Raw genomic sequence first — 14449 nt, 5'->3', positions numbered from 1 at the left:
GATGGACAGAGTCGCACCATAAGGGTTCCTGTTGTACCTTTTTGGTACGGAACCCTAAAAGTAGCTTAATGTCACTCCATCCCTTCAACTCAAACTCAACCCCTGAAAAGGCGCCAGTGCTGCAGCCTGCCAAAGCCTAGAGTAAGCAAGGCGCCAGTGCTGCAGCCTGCCAAAGCCTAGAGTAAGGCACTGGTCCCACCGCGAGCTAGTAAGCTGTGAGCTATCGGCTATAAAAACGAACAAAAGAACACTCCCGTGCAAATAGAGACACGGCGATATTGATAGCTCACCGCTGGGCGAGTAGCTATAAACATCGCCTTGTCTCTTATTTACACGGGAGTGCTTATCTTTCGTTAGTTTTTATAGCCGATAGGTCATAGTTTACTAGCTCGCGGCGGGACCAGTGCCCAAGCAAGGCGCCAGTGCTGAAGCCTGCCAAAGCCTAGAGTAAGCAAGGCGCCAGTGCTGAAGCCTGCCAAAGCCTAGAGTAAGCAAGGCGCCAGTGCTGAAGCCTGCCAAAGCCTAGAGTAAGCAAGGCGCCAGTGCTGAAGCCTGCCAAAGCCTAGAGTAAGCAAGGCGCCAGTGCTGAAGCCTGCCAAAGCCTAGAGTAAGCAAGGCGCCAGTGCTGAAGCCTGCCAAAGCCTAGAGTAAGCAAGGCGCCAGTGCTGAAGCCTGCCAAAGCCTAGAGTAAGCAAGGCGCCAGTGCTGAAGCCTGCCAAAGCCTAGAGTAAGCAAGGCGCCAGTGCTGAAGCCTGCCAAAGCCTAGAGTAAGCAAGGCGCCAGTGCTGAAGCCTGCCAAAGCCTAGAGTAAGCAAGGCGCCAGTGCTGAAGCCTGCCAAAGCCTAGAGTAAGCAAGGCGCCAGTGCTGAAGCCTGCCAAAGCCTAGAGTAAGCAAGGCGCCAGTGCTGAAGCCTGCCAAAGCCTAGAGTAAGCAAGGCGCCAGTGCTGAAGCCTGCCAAAGCCTAGAGTAAGCAAGGCGCCAGTGCTGCAGCCTGCCAAAGCCTAGAGTAAGCAAGGCACCAGAGCTTATGCTTAAAGCACCCTTAAGGGTGCTGTGCAAGTGAGCAGGGAGGTGGGAGTCCTAAACCGCATTAGAAAATGTAAGTACCAAGTAAGCTTAATACATAATTTATTTTACGCAACAACACTTGTGAGAATATGACATCCACACAACACGGGTTTTGATAGAAGCATCAGCAGATCTTGGTGCAGCATGTGTAGATGGTGATGCATGGGCAGCAGCAGCCACCGCAGCAGCATCCACCGCAACAACCTCCGCAGCACCTGGGAACAAGATGGAAAGTAAGTTAATTAACACGCAGATGATGGGAAGCAGGTAGAACACCGGAATAGATGGGCTTGAAGCCATAATCCTGAAGTATAGGAGTCTAATACTTACATGTTGACTGTTTGTAGAGAGTACTACCTAGTAGCAAAATACTAAACGTCCAAAAGGACTTGAAGCGGATAAAATTGTAGATAGGGATGATTTTTCGAAAAGTTGAGAATATTTAAATTTTTTTGTAGTTTTTTAATCGTTAAGAAACGAATGATTTGAATGTACTGATGAAAAACTCGAAACGGTGGGTTTATATACCCAAAATTCTAGTTTAAACCTAGAAGAAAATTGTAAATTTCTCTTAATTTAGATTATAACGTGCCAGCATTGCTCAAATAAAGGAAGCCATTCATTATCAAACGTAGTGACATTGTTAAGGTGCGACCACACCGCTGTTTAAAGGTGCGACCACAGCGGTGTGGGGAACACATGAATAGCCATTTTAAGGTGCGACCACACCGCTGCTTAAAAAACGGTGACGGTACGGAATCGCAGTGACGCATCGTATTCGTACCGTTTTTACCGCATGCTCCACAGACCGCTGCTCAAAATACGCAGCCGGTACGGAAACGCAGTGACTTTCGTATGGGACACGTCATGCGTTTCCGTACCGTTGCCGTTTTTTAAGCAGCGGTGTGGGGAGCATGCGGTAAAAATGGTACGGATACGATGCGTCACTGCGATTCCCTACCGTCTGCGTATTTTGAACAGCGGTCTGTGGAGCATGCGGTAAAAACGGTACGAATACGATGCGTCACTGCGATTCCGTACCGTCACCGTTTTTTAAGCAGCGGTGTGGTCGCCTTTATTACATTATAGGTCTTTCATATAACACATAACATTTTACTTTGCCGCCACACTGTTAAGTTGTAAGAGTTGAAAGTATAGTAGAGATTCCTCGATCAGCCTATGAAAACACATAACATTACAACGGGTATACGTACCTATAGATTTTTTTTAATAAAACAGTCAAAGTCTTATTACAATAGGTAGGTATCTATATTGCATTTATTATTCGATTTGACTGTAGTCATAGCCATCTAAAATATAAAACAACCAAGGCCTACTTGTATTACTACTTTAGTTTGAAACAAAATTGTGTTACGTTTACATCGCACAAATTATTTGGCTGTACAAAATTTTCCGTTGAACCTTTATTTTATTTTATTCGGTTTAAATAAATTCTCAATGTCCTGCAGGCCCGTTTCGTGTAAAATGGAGTCAAAAAAATCAAGAACGAAACCGCATTCGGGGGTTTACATAGTTAAGAGTCGTGAGCTCAGGGGAGGGATATTGTACACGGACTGCCATTGTCTGAGGAGGAATGGATTGCAGTACGATTGTCGGCGGACATGCTGCCAGAATTCCAGCTGCTGCGAGGTGCTACCGGCGCCGCTGTGTGTCCCCGCCAACGTGGCCTGCGCAAAGCACTGCCTGAACCCTCATGCAGAAGCACTGACTGCTATCTGCAGAATGCGTACCTGTTAACTGCAAAATAATGTAATGTCAAGAAAAAGTGCAAAACTCAAAAATGTTCCACCAACACTCGAATGATAATGAATAGCTTGCTTCTAGCAGGAATACTGGCATGACTATTTCAAATTCGGAACCCGAAAAAAATTAAACCTGATCAAATATGTTTAATTGACAGAATACCAAATTTCTTTGAAACCCTTTGGACGTATTTGTAAAAATTGTAAAAAAATATTAAAATTCTAAATTATTTGTGAAAAAATTAATATTATTTAGACTGTCTTTTAAAATTCCTAAATTTTAGTTAAATTGTATTATCTAAAAGCCCCTCCTTCGCACATTTCATCAAATTAACGCATTTATTCAAATACAAAAATGTAAGTACCCCATCAGCATGTATGTTAATGTAGTAGGTAAGCATGTTTGTGTACATGTATAAAAATGTCCTAATTTGTTTCAGGTGTTCCCCGTGTGGTCCCATGGTATGCTACAAATATGAAGATTGCGGTCCCGCAGTAAGTATTTATTTATTAAGAAAACAAATTTTGAGGGTCTACCTTGTCTACGTTCGCAAATTGCGGACATTTTTCTCTTTTAAGTACTCCATTTCAGCGAAGCGAATGGTGTCCGCAATTTTCTAACTTCGGTGTTCACAGTAGGTCCCTTAAAATATAAATTAAAGCACTGTCGTACATTTTATCGTAGTACGTAAAATTTACATGTAATTGTGATTTTTGTACAGTTGCAATGTCTCCCGAGATCCGCGTTCAAGCGGAATGGTCTGCAAGATTGCCAGTTCTTTCAGCAGGGATCCATCCGGTACTTGTGCCGGGCGGGTCCATGCTGCTCTAGGCCGTGCCCGCCGTGCTGTCCGCCGTGCGTCCGCAGGCCACCTCCCGGGAAGACCTATGTGACGCGCTTCAGTGACTTTGATCTGATTTCACAGTGGTAGCAAGATTGATGCCGTCCTTCCGAACACTCGGTAATAAGTCAATATTTCACGTGGCGGACAGTTGGTGGCAATTTTTATATCAAATAATAATGCTATTGTTTTATTTACAGAAAGGCAAAGGCCAAGAAGGTCAAGCTTCGCGTGCGGAGGAAGGCGGCGCACAAAAAAAGGACGAAAAAGAAAACCAACTCAAAAGAACGAAAAGCCGTGAATTGCGCGGAGGCATAATGTATTACAGTTGTCATTGTATAAAGCGCAATGGGCTGCAGCACGATTGCCGTCGCACGGGCTGTGGCGGCGAACCTGCGTGCTTAGTGTTGCCTGATCCTGTGTGTGCTCCTAGTCAGCTGGCTCGCGCCCGCGGGCTCGCAGACCCAGCGCCGTTCGCCGCCCACTACGCCGCGGTCGGCGGGGCCAGCTCGGATGGACAAGCGGCAGGCGGTTCCCAGTCTGGCGGCAAAAGATTTATTGTTTGCGAACTCAAAGGAGTCGTCCCGCAAGACGCCGCCGGGAGCAGATGTGAAAAAGGCTGTAAGTTTCCTAATACTACTGACCATAATAAACAAAGTCAACCCGGTGCAGTCAGTGGAGCCTGTTTTGTAACAAATGTCCCATATCAATCAAAACCTTCTGCGAATACACCTACAACATCACGATGCCCTTGCAAATCTGGTAAAGCCGCTGCGGGGGCGGATTCCCAATCGGGTGGGCAATTTCCAGCGTTTGTGTTTGACGAGAAAACTTTAGATACAATTCTGAAACGTTTCGAAGACAAAGAGTTGGCAGCAGACTCTAGCGACAAACCAGTGGCAGGGCCTGGAGGTCGCATTCGTAAGCCCAAGCCGCCTGTAGTGGAAAAGCCCTGTACGAGACCGGGTTGTGTTCACTGGCAGCCGCCCCCGCCCTGCGTGTGGGATTTGCCTTGTAAAGCGGATTGTTTCGAGACACCGCCTGGGATCCAGCCTGGTCGCAATCCCCTGAAGAGCGGCGGCGGCGGTTGGATTACGAAGGAAGGAGAGCCATCCGTGGCTCTCGGTTCCTCCGGTAAAGCGCCTAGCGCCCATCATCCTCCCCATAGAATGAAATTGCTGACACCTGAATGTTGCACAGGTTGTTCCGGGGCAGGCGGCGGCGGCGCGTCGGCACCCGCGGGCGGGGCGCCGGCAGGACTTCCAGTCTTGGTCATGAAGCTGTGCTGACGCTTCTCATCTGTCATCAGAGGATAAGAAAAAGTGCAAAATGATATTATGAAGTGTTCTAAAAAATAAATGTTTTAGAGTACTGTTTTATTTTGTGGACCTACGATTACTAAGGGCAATAGACTGCAACCCAACTGTACATGTTGCAGTTGGGTTAGTCTCCTGTATCAGTCCCAATGTAGATAGGTATTTGCCCAAAGCCGTACCAGTACTATTTAACCTTTTCAACGCCAAGAGCCACTAAAGTGGTCGAGTGCTGTCGTGCCCACCACGCCAACGACCACTAAAAAGGCTATGGCGATCGTTGTCAAAGCGACTTTCCTACTGTCAGTTAAGTTTTATATTCGCTCTTCACCAGTTTACTTTTTGGCGTCTATTGCATTTTTTGACACTGGAGGAAAAGCGTTGAAAAGGTTAACCCAATGCACGCGCTTACGCTATTAGTATTTAACCCTTAAATGCATGACCATAGTGTGGTCGTGCTAGGGAGAACCTACCTAGCACGACCACGGCCCCTATGTCGAAACTCCAAAACCATAAAGGTACATTTTTTTTAAACGTAGGTACAAAAAAGTACATTTTTTTTAGTGAATTTGTACCGCAACAGAATAAAAAATCATCCGTGGTCGTGCTGTATAGTATCACACGAAATAGTGACCTTGACATTTAAAACAATAGATAGAAATTCCGACGCACGGATCCGTCTCTAAGCATACGAAGGGTTAAATTTGAATTTTGACATGCTGCCAATAGTCAAAAAATACATGTATATAAATCACTATGCATTTAAGGGTTTATGAAAGTGCGCACACGTCGTAGCGCCTCCACTATGGAGATTAGATTCCTCTATTCTCCCTGGCCTCCACTTTTCGTAAATTTGAGAAAAGATTAATGTCGCAATTTCATTTGTCGACAGCGCCCGCATGCGGGGTACGAGAGATTTCTGGAACGCCTGCCACAGGGCCCACATTCGGGGAAACGTTTTCATTAGTGGATAGGAGGGTCCGCATTCGTGGTACGCGAGATTTCTGTAATGCGTGCCACAGGACCCGCATTCAGGGAAACTTTTTCATTAGTCGTTAAGGTCCGCATTTGGGGTGCAAGAGATTTCTGGAACGCATTCGGGAAATTAAATAGTAATAGTAACTTTCATTGGTTGTTATCTCATGGTTATCTCGCCTGCGGGGTGTCCCCGTATGCTGCATAACGACCAATCAATTTGCACCAATTTCATTACGCCATGCTCCCCGGCAGAACCACAGTTTTTCGGAAACATAAACATATCAGAAAATATCTATAAGATATCTATACAATTTGGAAAATTTCTATACGCCTAGTTTTTATGTAAATCTAATTTCAAAGTGGTTCTGCTACAGAGCTTCCTCCCAGCAGAACTACCAAGATATTCTTCTAACGACACATGCTATTATAAATCACTGTTGCACGGTGGATCAAAAACTTCTCAAAAAATCAAAAAGCAAACAATCTACGTACCTATTGAATCCACACTCGCTTTTCGCGGCGTAGCACCGTGATTCGCGCGCATAGTCTAGAGCGGGCTTTAGAAACGTCACTGTCAATTTATTTTATAATGAAATATACTTAAATGAAATCATAAATTTATTAAATAAAGTATAAAATAAACTATCAATAAAACAACAATGTTTTAGTAATTATAAATAAAATTAATAAGTAACGCCTGCAGTAAAATAATAACAATGTTTTCTATCCGTAGACTGGTCCCATACCACAAAAATTTCCAGCGTTCTTTCAGGCGTTACTACAGTGAATGTTCAGACAAAGGATCGAATAAAGGAGGAAAAGACTCGAGCCAATCTAGTTCATCTGTCTTTTCTTGGTATGATGTAAGTAAAATTATACGTTTTATTTTCAAATTGCCTTGTATTTTGAAAACACGTTTTAACATAATTAAGGTTCACAGGTCATAAGGCATCTAAATGCATTTATAGACATGAACAGCAACCATCAAATGGGGTATCGTTAGAAAGAGCTAGTTCAAATTGTACATATCAAAACTATTATTTATATATGTTTTGTAGTGGAGTAAAAGGAAATGTAAATAATAATAAAAGCGTGTTAAAAAAAAATTTAGTTAAAAAAAACAGATTTTAACTTTCAATTTAATCACTTTTGCGGATGTATATGGTCTTTAAATTAATACAAGAGTTTACGTAAAAAAAATCTGTTTCAAATAAAGTAAAAACTATCGAAATCGAATCACTACGTTTTGGTATGTACAGCACGGGTAGCATGGTCGCGCGATAGACGATAAAATATCAGGCCGTCCCTAACGCACTATTAGTAAGTGCGATAGGGACGGCCAGATGTTTTATCATTTATCGCGCGACCATTAGTCATAAGTCATAAGCATTTATTGCAAACATATTAGGTCTTAATTAGGTACATAATAGGGCGCAGCAATCTTAACCTAGGTACTTAACTACTACTATGTACAATAACGAGATCAAATTATTTATCACATTACAATTAAATATGTATTATAAAGACTATTGATGGATACTAGGTATGTCATCAAAAAAATCCTGCAGTGTATAATAAGATTTTTATACAAGATGTTTATTAAGTGTTTTTTTGAAAATATGTATTTTTAACCGCCTTCCAAATCTCAAGGGAAGGGGTTCTCAATTCGTCTGTATTTTTTTTTAATGTTTGTTCCTCGATATCTCCGTCGTTACTTACTGGACCGATTTTTTTTTATTGAATGTATATGCATACAGATTGGTCCCATTTTTCTCAGAACCCAGTTCTGATGATGGGATCCTGGAGAAATCGAGGGAACTCCTCAAATCTGAAAGGCATACATATGGTGATTCTTGTGTTTTTAAAGGAACAGCATGCATTTACGTACGGAACAGTGACATTTGGTGCAGTGGAACTCCTGATGATGGTCAGAATGGAACTCCTCAAATCTGAACGGCACACTTATAGTGACTTTGGTATTTTTATAAGAACAGCATGCACTTACGTCCAGAACAGTGACATTTGGTGCAGTGGAACTGCTCATGATGGTCAGAACGGAACTCCTCAAATCTGAACGGCACACTTATAGTGACTTTGGTATTTTTATAAGAACAGCATGCATTTACGTCCAGAACAGTGACATTTGGTGCAGTGGAACTGCTGATGAAAAGTGGGCCGCCCCTGGTTAGAGTTCCGTTCTGATAATCATTCTCATCTGTAAAAAGTACTTCAGAATCATCCAAATTTAAAAATTGGTTCAGAAATGACGGAGATATCGAATAACAAATATTAAAAATATACAGACGAATTGATAACATAATCCAACATTTGAAAGTATTTATCACCAGAACCCCAGAGGAAGGCGGTTTTTTTTTCATAAAAATTATTTTTATTTGTTTTATGGACATGGGTAGTTTATTATAGATTTTTATACACATCATTTGTGGTATAATTGCCTGCCAGGTCGCGCAAATTAGTTACCGAATTCACCGAGAGATGGCGCTATACCTGATATACATAAACTTCTGAGTCAATATAAGATATTGTTAGGTATATGAGAAACATGATTATCTTAACTAAGTATTGAAAGTTTGTACGGATACGGAACCCTCGGTGGGCGAGTCCGACTCGCACTTGGCCAGTTTTTTGAAATGCAAACTCCTGCCGTGATATTATAGGTTAAGGTTATAGAAATGTCAATACTTTGACAACCTCAGCAATTTTCAGAAAAATCAACTAAAATGTACATATAACAAAAATTGTAAAATCAAAAAGTTAAACCAAAAATAAACAGTTTAAATGAAATCCAGGACCTATAAATATTACCTACACGTAAAAATGCCTTCATATGCATTAAAAACCTGTTCGAGTGTCAAAAATCGCTTCCTGCAAATCAAGCGGCATTGCAGCCATGAATGCAATGATGCAAGTAGTAGTGACTCGTCTAGTAGTTCAGGGTCTGGATGCCCAGAGGGACATTCAATGTATGATGTAAGTGTCCAAATTATTAGTTTAAAGTCTCAGACAAAACTGGGTACGTAGCCGAATGGCACAAACGCTTAAGAAGCGCTCACGAAACGAAACGCTCGTAGACATCTATCTCTATCGCTCTTGCGTATTGGCGCGACAGAGCCAGACTACCTTTCGCGGCGTTTCGTTTTCGTTTCGCGTCGCCATTCGGCTACGGCACCTGGGGTTATGATCGGGCATTAGCCGGGTCCTCTGTGTGAACAAAGATAAGCCTCCAAATAAAAGAGCACGGCGATGTTTATAGCACTCGCCCAGCGGTGAGCTATCATATCGTGTCTCACGCACCTTAAACTTCCATTGTTTAATAGCTCGCAGATGCCTTAGCCTCCACACATAGGTCGAGGTTCAGATTCCATTGTAGACTTATTACCTTCCCCGAGCATAACGCGCATACTGCCTCGGCCAAGACACGTCAACATAGCACGTTGGCCTGTGTCTGTGTTGTTGATTGTGAAAATACTAACTAAAATATTTCCGCGTCCCAAAGAGGTTCTAGGTCTCCAATAGGACAGCAAGTCACTTTTCACGGCCCTGCCCAGTTTCCAGCACAGGATACCTAGGCAACATTATCGATTACGCTTCAAAAGCGTTTCGTAGCTAGAGAGAGCTCTCTATCCCTCTTCTGTAGTGCCGCAACAGAACCAGACTGTTTCGATTGCCACGTAGCGACATCGATTGTTACCTACTTCGGCTAGACCGGCTGATCCGCTACCACATAGTCTCCCGTGGCGTAAGTAAAGTCAACCAATTGGAACCCTAGGCCACTTTACAACCATGTCATAATGACAAACAGTAAGAGATTTCTTACAATCTCATTTATAACTTTACTATGACATAGTTCTACAGTGGCCTAGGGTTCCAATTGGTTGACTGTACATATTTGAAATTAAATATTACTGTATTTTGTTACAGGCGAGAAAGTACAGTCACCAGCTGCCTGGCCAGGACGTGAGACCTCCCTTCGATATTCCTACAATGCCGAGTGGCGTGTTCCGATGCACTGACGGCGAGGTACCCACCAACTGTTAAAGGCTAACTTTGCTATTCGAAAACAGATAGCAAAATTGCATTTTATCTACAAGAGTGCAAAGTAATTTCATACAAATTTTAACTTGATGTCTTAAGCTGGCTGGTAGAATTTACTTATAAATGATGATTTTGATAAATATTGTATAAATTGATGGATTTGATTTAATTTGATGTTTTATAGTTAGTATTTTGTTCGTGTTGGTGTGGTGAAAAACATTGTTTCACTCGGTGGCAAAGTTTGTTTAACCTTCGTGCCTTGAAACCCTCGCAAAGCTCAAGAATCCACTTTTTGAACCACTTGCTACGGTCGCGGTTTAATATTGGAATCTTTCGCTTGCTCAGGAATCAATATTGGCACGTGCGGTTAATCAACTACTTTGCCCCCTTGTAAAACCAATAATGGCTTTCTTTCTTATTGTTTACATTATTTCGATAGTTCTTAAACTTACCTTTTAATTTCCCAGATAATCGGGCCACAAGCTGGTAAGTGCGCATACTACCGCAATCCAGAATACTACTGTTTCCATCATATGTCATTTTTCGACTTGCATATGGTTTTGGGACCAAGCAGGAAACCTCAACTTAATACTGGTAGAAAACCAACAATCATTTAATACCTCTTGAAAATGTAAAATCTACAAACATTAAGGAAAAACGTTTTCGTAAATAGCCTAAAGTTTCCATTTTCATAGACTGCATAAAATATTTATATCACATTGGTGAAAATGAAATCGTGAAATGTAGTCAAAATATGATCTAGTTCTAAGCATTATTATCTACAACAAACAACTCTAATAATAAAATTCCCAACCTAACGCGAATTTTATTTTCCATTTGTTACGCGTGTATAATAGAAACAAATAAATAAGAAGTTTGGGGAAAGCAAGCAACTAATGAATTATTCAAATTGCATAACCCTTTCAAACTCTCGAACTATCAGTGAAAGTCAATAAAATAAATCAGCGCATCCAATGTAATTAGTAGGAAAACCAAACGCAGCGCCATACAGCACCATTGTTACGACATGAAAAACAATATATCAAGATGATGAATGTGACGTCAATAATTAGTAAGGTATACTCGGGTAAGACCGGACTATATTTGTATTCGTAAGAACTTCACACAAAAGATGCACACTAAATTGTACCTACTTACCCCCTTATTCATAAACGTACTCTAAAGTTCTCATTACCTTTTCCGACGTATGGGTGTGATAGAAAAGGACAATAGTTATTTGTTTTACAAGGGGGCAAAGTTGTTGTTTAACCGCACGTGCCAATATTGATACCCGAGCAAGCGAAAGATTCCAATATTGAACCGCGAGCGTAGCGAGTGGTTCAGAATGTGGAATCTTGAGCGTTGCGAGGGTATCAAGGCACGAAGGTTAAACAAACTTTGCCACCGAGTGAAACACAAAATTTTTCACCACACCAACACTATGAAAATATGAACTGTAAAACATCAAAATAAATAAAAAACTTCAATTTATTTAACGTTTATGATTCAAAATCATCATTTATACGTGAATTCCCACACCCAGCTTTAAACATCAAGTTAAAATTTGTATGAAATTACTTTGCACTCTTGTGGATAAAATGCAATTTTGCTATCTGTTTTCGAATAGCAAAGAAAGCCTTTATCAGTTGGTGTGGTGAAAACGAACTTTATCGGCTTGATAACTTTAGAGTACGTTTATGAATAAGGGTGTTAATGTTTACATACATACAAACACTCACGTTCGTATCCCCGAAAGGCAGAGAACATGAAACTGCTTAAGTTGTTTGGCTACTCTTAGAAACTAAGAAGATTAAAGAAAACGAAAAAATCCATATATTAATGTTTAATGCAAATGATAGACTAGAAAATCAATTTGAATTATTAATTTTCCTTAATGAAGTAATCTACACACAAACATGTATAACACATTTTCATTTTCAAACCGGAAAACCTTCTTGGACTACCTATAATATTGGACTAAAGGCTAATTTCAACTCTAAAACAAAGAGAGTAAGGTGTGCAAGTACGAAAAATCTGTTCTTTTTTATGCATGAATGAATATTTTTCTTCCACTTTTTTAAAGATTCATAACACATGACATACAAGATTTAGCGGTTACTACAAAACAGCGCGAGGGGCACAGTTAAATGGCATTACTCATGGTATTGCCAGCAATAAACAACAATAATTTGAGATAATTGCGAGCGATCTTACCCTCCACCCATCTTACCCGAGCATACCTTAGTCATCGTCTGGCTAATTGCGTGGTTGCGTTCCACCAGCTGTGATAAAGCAACTTGTTCGTCTGACAGGTTGCTGCGAGCGCAGAAAAACCGCCTTTCTCTCATGCACCATTGCACATTGTTGTTATTTGGTGCACAATATTCCTGTGCGATATTTGCATGGCATGATAATTATGGTTCTCATAATAAGAACCCGTTTAGACAGTACGAGAACCCGCATACGAGTTTTATTACATTGCGGTATTTGATGGCTATGCAAAATTGTATGTAACCTCAACAGCCCGCAATATAACTAAAATCGCTTGCGAGTTCGCACGCCGTCTAAATCAGGCCTAACAGAGCACCTATTGTATATATGACAATCGGTCATCGAAAACCGAATTTAACGCAAGTGAAATGATATCTATCACTTTCGTAGGTTAATTATTAATTTTAGCTAATAGTTAATTTTATTAGTTATGTTTATCTCAGGGTTAAGTTTGATTTTCTGTAAGAATTTAAGAAACATTTGTCATTCTGACTACCCCCCTAAGTTACGTGCAAGTCTTGCAACATATCATTATTGTGTCAAAATATTGCCATTCCTAGTTTTTACTGTAATTAAATGAACACGAAATACTTAGCCATTATACTTGCTGTAAAACCAAGTGGCACGTTAGGTAGGTCATAAATCAGCGGCAGCATGCAATATCTTTCGAACTTACACGGGCTTATGGCAAGGGACTTGCAACAACAGGTGTGCAGGTAAGGTTACGACATTAAAGGTAAGGTACATTAGGGTAATTCCGAATCACAGAAATGCTTGGGTAATTTCGAAAGGGGAATTTTGATTATGATGGATGGTGATTTTTTTTCGACTTGAAATTAGACGACTTTCGGAATTACCCTAATGCTTATGGTATTTTCAACATTGGATAGTCATTATAGACTATAAGGTGTACCTGAAAAAACATTTCTTAAAACAAATATTGTGATCAGAGAATCGCATTCTAACAGGTAATAATTTACGCTCATCAATTGGCGGAAAACCGCTATGAATAATATAACCCTCGCGGACGTCAACTGCCGCGCAAGTAAATAATGATTCTCACCGCGGCGGCTTGCCTCATTGTACTTGCACCTAGACGTTTTATTTAGAAAACTAACTTAGACAAAGCAATTAACGAGATATTTTTAGCAGAATGTAGGTGTGGATGCGCAGACTACATCGGCCTTCGTCAAAACAATAGTCGGTGTCGGCGCGCACCTCGATAAGTCTTCAATTTCTCACAGCCTCTCCGCCCGGGTCATAGCGGGATCGCATTGGTAAGTCACATACTTAGCGGACAAGGCTCGGAACCGGTTTATTTTTTACCGGTTAAAACCGGTTTATTTCGATTTTACTCCGAACTTTGTAAATAATGCGAACGTTATGCGAACTTTATTTTAACCGATATAAACCGGTTTATTCGACGAGTGGCGAGACGCACCGGCGCCGCGTAAATACCTACGTTCACGCAGCGACTTTTTTGTTTGGTTAGAACAGTATTAAGTACCTATCATGCTGCGGAATAAACCGGTTTATTTTGTTCTAAACCTGTTAATAGTGTTAATCGAACGAAATCTTTATGAAAGCGTTCCCTAAAAACCGGTTTCCAAATAGCGGTTTTTCGAGCGAAAACGAAATTTAAAGGTTTTGCCGCAAGTACATTTTTTTTTATACTACGTCGGTGGCAAACAAGCATACGGCCCGCCTGATGTAAAGCGGTCACCGTAACCTATGGACGCCTGCAACTCAAACAGTGTCACATGCGCGTTGCCACCCCATTAGAAACTGATAATGGTTTGAAAATTTAACCGGTATCCGAGCCCTGTTAGCGGAATTTCTCACAAATAATTTACACATAATACATCGTATTCTACAAGCTACTTTTCTAAGGAGGGATGGCAGTAGTGGCAGTGGCATTGCCCAGTACTTACCTCTTACCTTGAATTTGACAAACATCTCCTCGCATCATGTATCTCGCTATTCTGGCTAGTACCAAAGTCAGTATGAAAAAGATGCATTGTGAGTTACGCATTCGCTAGTGAATATGCTGAGTTGATCCACTTGATCCATTTTATTTGTGTAGTTGTTACCTTTTAGGGTTTCTTGTGATATGTCTTTCAATGAGGAGCGACACTGACATTTATCCCGCCAGGCGGC

At 41.2% G+C, this 14449-nt stretch overlaps 2 protein-coding genes and 1 long non-coding RNA gene across 5 annotated transcripts; 2 read left to right on the top strand and 1 right to left on the bottom strand.

The window, feature by feature from the left end:
* Window positions 1-1112: 1112 nt before the first annotated feature.
* On the bottom strand, window positions 1113-1541 carry LOC125225237. Its single transcript, XR_007176966.1, has 2 exons — window positions 1400-1541; window positions 1113-1284 (listed from the first exon to the last, which is right to left on the bottom strand). It is a non-coding gene; the product is annotated as an uncharacterized LOC125225237 (long non-coding RNA).
* An 894-nt stretch (window positions 1542-2435) lies between these two features.
* LOC125225676 lies at window positions 2436-5045 on the top strand. 2 transcript variants are annotated; one of them, XR_007177002.1, is made up of 4 exons: window positions 2436-3189; window positions 3273-3327; window positions 3555-3794; window positions 3875-3925. XR_007177002.1 is itself a non-coding variant. In XM_048129491.1 (4 exons), coding segments are annotated over exons 1-4 (567 nt in total). In that variant the 5' UTR covers window positions 2436-3187; the 3' UTR covers window positions 4964-5045. The 2 variants fall into 2 exon arrangements, 1 of the variants encoding a protein (XP_047985448.1); XM_048129491.1 differs by lacking the exon at window positions 3555-3794 and adding an exon at window positions 4875-5045 and having other exon boundaries at window positions 3875-4295.
* A 1565-nt stretch (window positions 5046-6610) lies between these two features.
* Window positions 6611-10819, top strand: LOC125225085. Of its 2 annotated transcripts, none has more exons than XM_048128617.1 (3): window positions 6611-6828; window positions 9908-10006; window positions 10489-10819. In XM_048128617.1, the coding sequence occupies exons 1-3, from the start codon at window positions 6682-6684 to the stop codon at window positions 10636-10638; spliced, it is 396 nt and encodes a 131-aa protein (XP_047984574.1). In that variant the 5' UTR covers window positions 6611-6681; the 3' UTR covers window positions 10639-10819. The 2 variants fall into 2 exon arrangements, with proteins under 2 accessions (XP_047984574.1, XP_047984573.1); XM_048128616.1 differs by lacking the exon at window positions 6611-6828 and adding an exon at window positions 8686-8956.
* Window positions 10820-14449: the final 3630 nt, after the last annotated feature.

The sequence above is a fragment of the Leguminivora glycinivorella genome, chromosome 4, assembly GCF_023078275.1.
Source record: "Leguminivora glycinivorella isolate SPB_JAAS2020 chromosome 4, LegGlyc_1.1, whole genome shotgun sequence".
NCBI classification, from domain to species: domain Eukaryota; kingdom Metazoa; phylum Arthropoda; class Insecta; order Lepidoptera; family Tortricidae; genus Leguminivora; species Leguminivora glycinivorella.
This window is presented reverse-complemented; position numbering and strand designations above follow the sequence as displayed.

Excerpts from the sequence above, each read along its gene's own strand:
- LOC125225676 (XM_048129491.1), top strand. Across the intron at positions 3,328-3,874 it reads ATGAAGATTGCGGTCCCGCA|AAAGGCAAAGGCCAAGAAGG; the intron begins GTAAGTATTTAT and ends TTTTATTTACAG. Across the intron at positions 4,296-4,874 it reads GAGCAGATGTGAAAAAGGCT|GTTGTTCCGGGGCAGGCGGC; the intron begins GTAAGTTTCCTA and ends AATGTTGCACAG.
- LOC125225085 (XM_048128616.1), top strand. The coding sequence starts at position 8,765 with ATGAAATCCAGGACCTATAAATATTACCTACACGTAAAAATGCCTTCA. Across the intron at positions 8,957-9,907 it reads AGGGACATTCAATGTATGAT|GCGAGAAAGTACAGTCACCA; the intron begins GTAAGTGTCCAA and ends ATTTTGTTACAG. Across the intron at positions 10,007-10,488 it reads TCCGATGCACTGACGGCGAG|ATAATCGGGCCACAAGCTGG; the intron begins GTACCCACCAAC and ends TTAATTTCCCAG.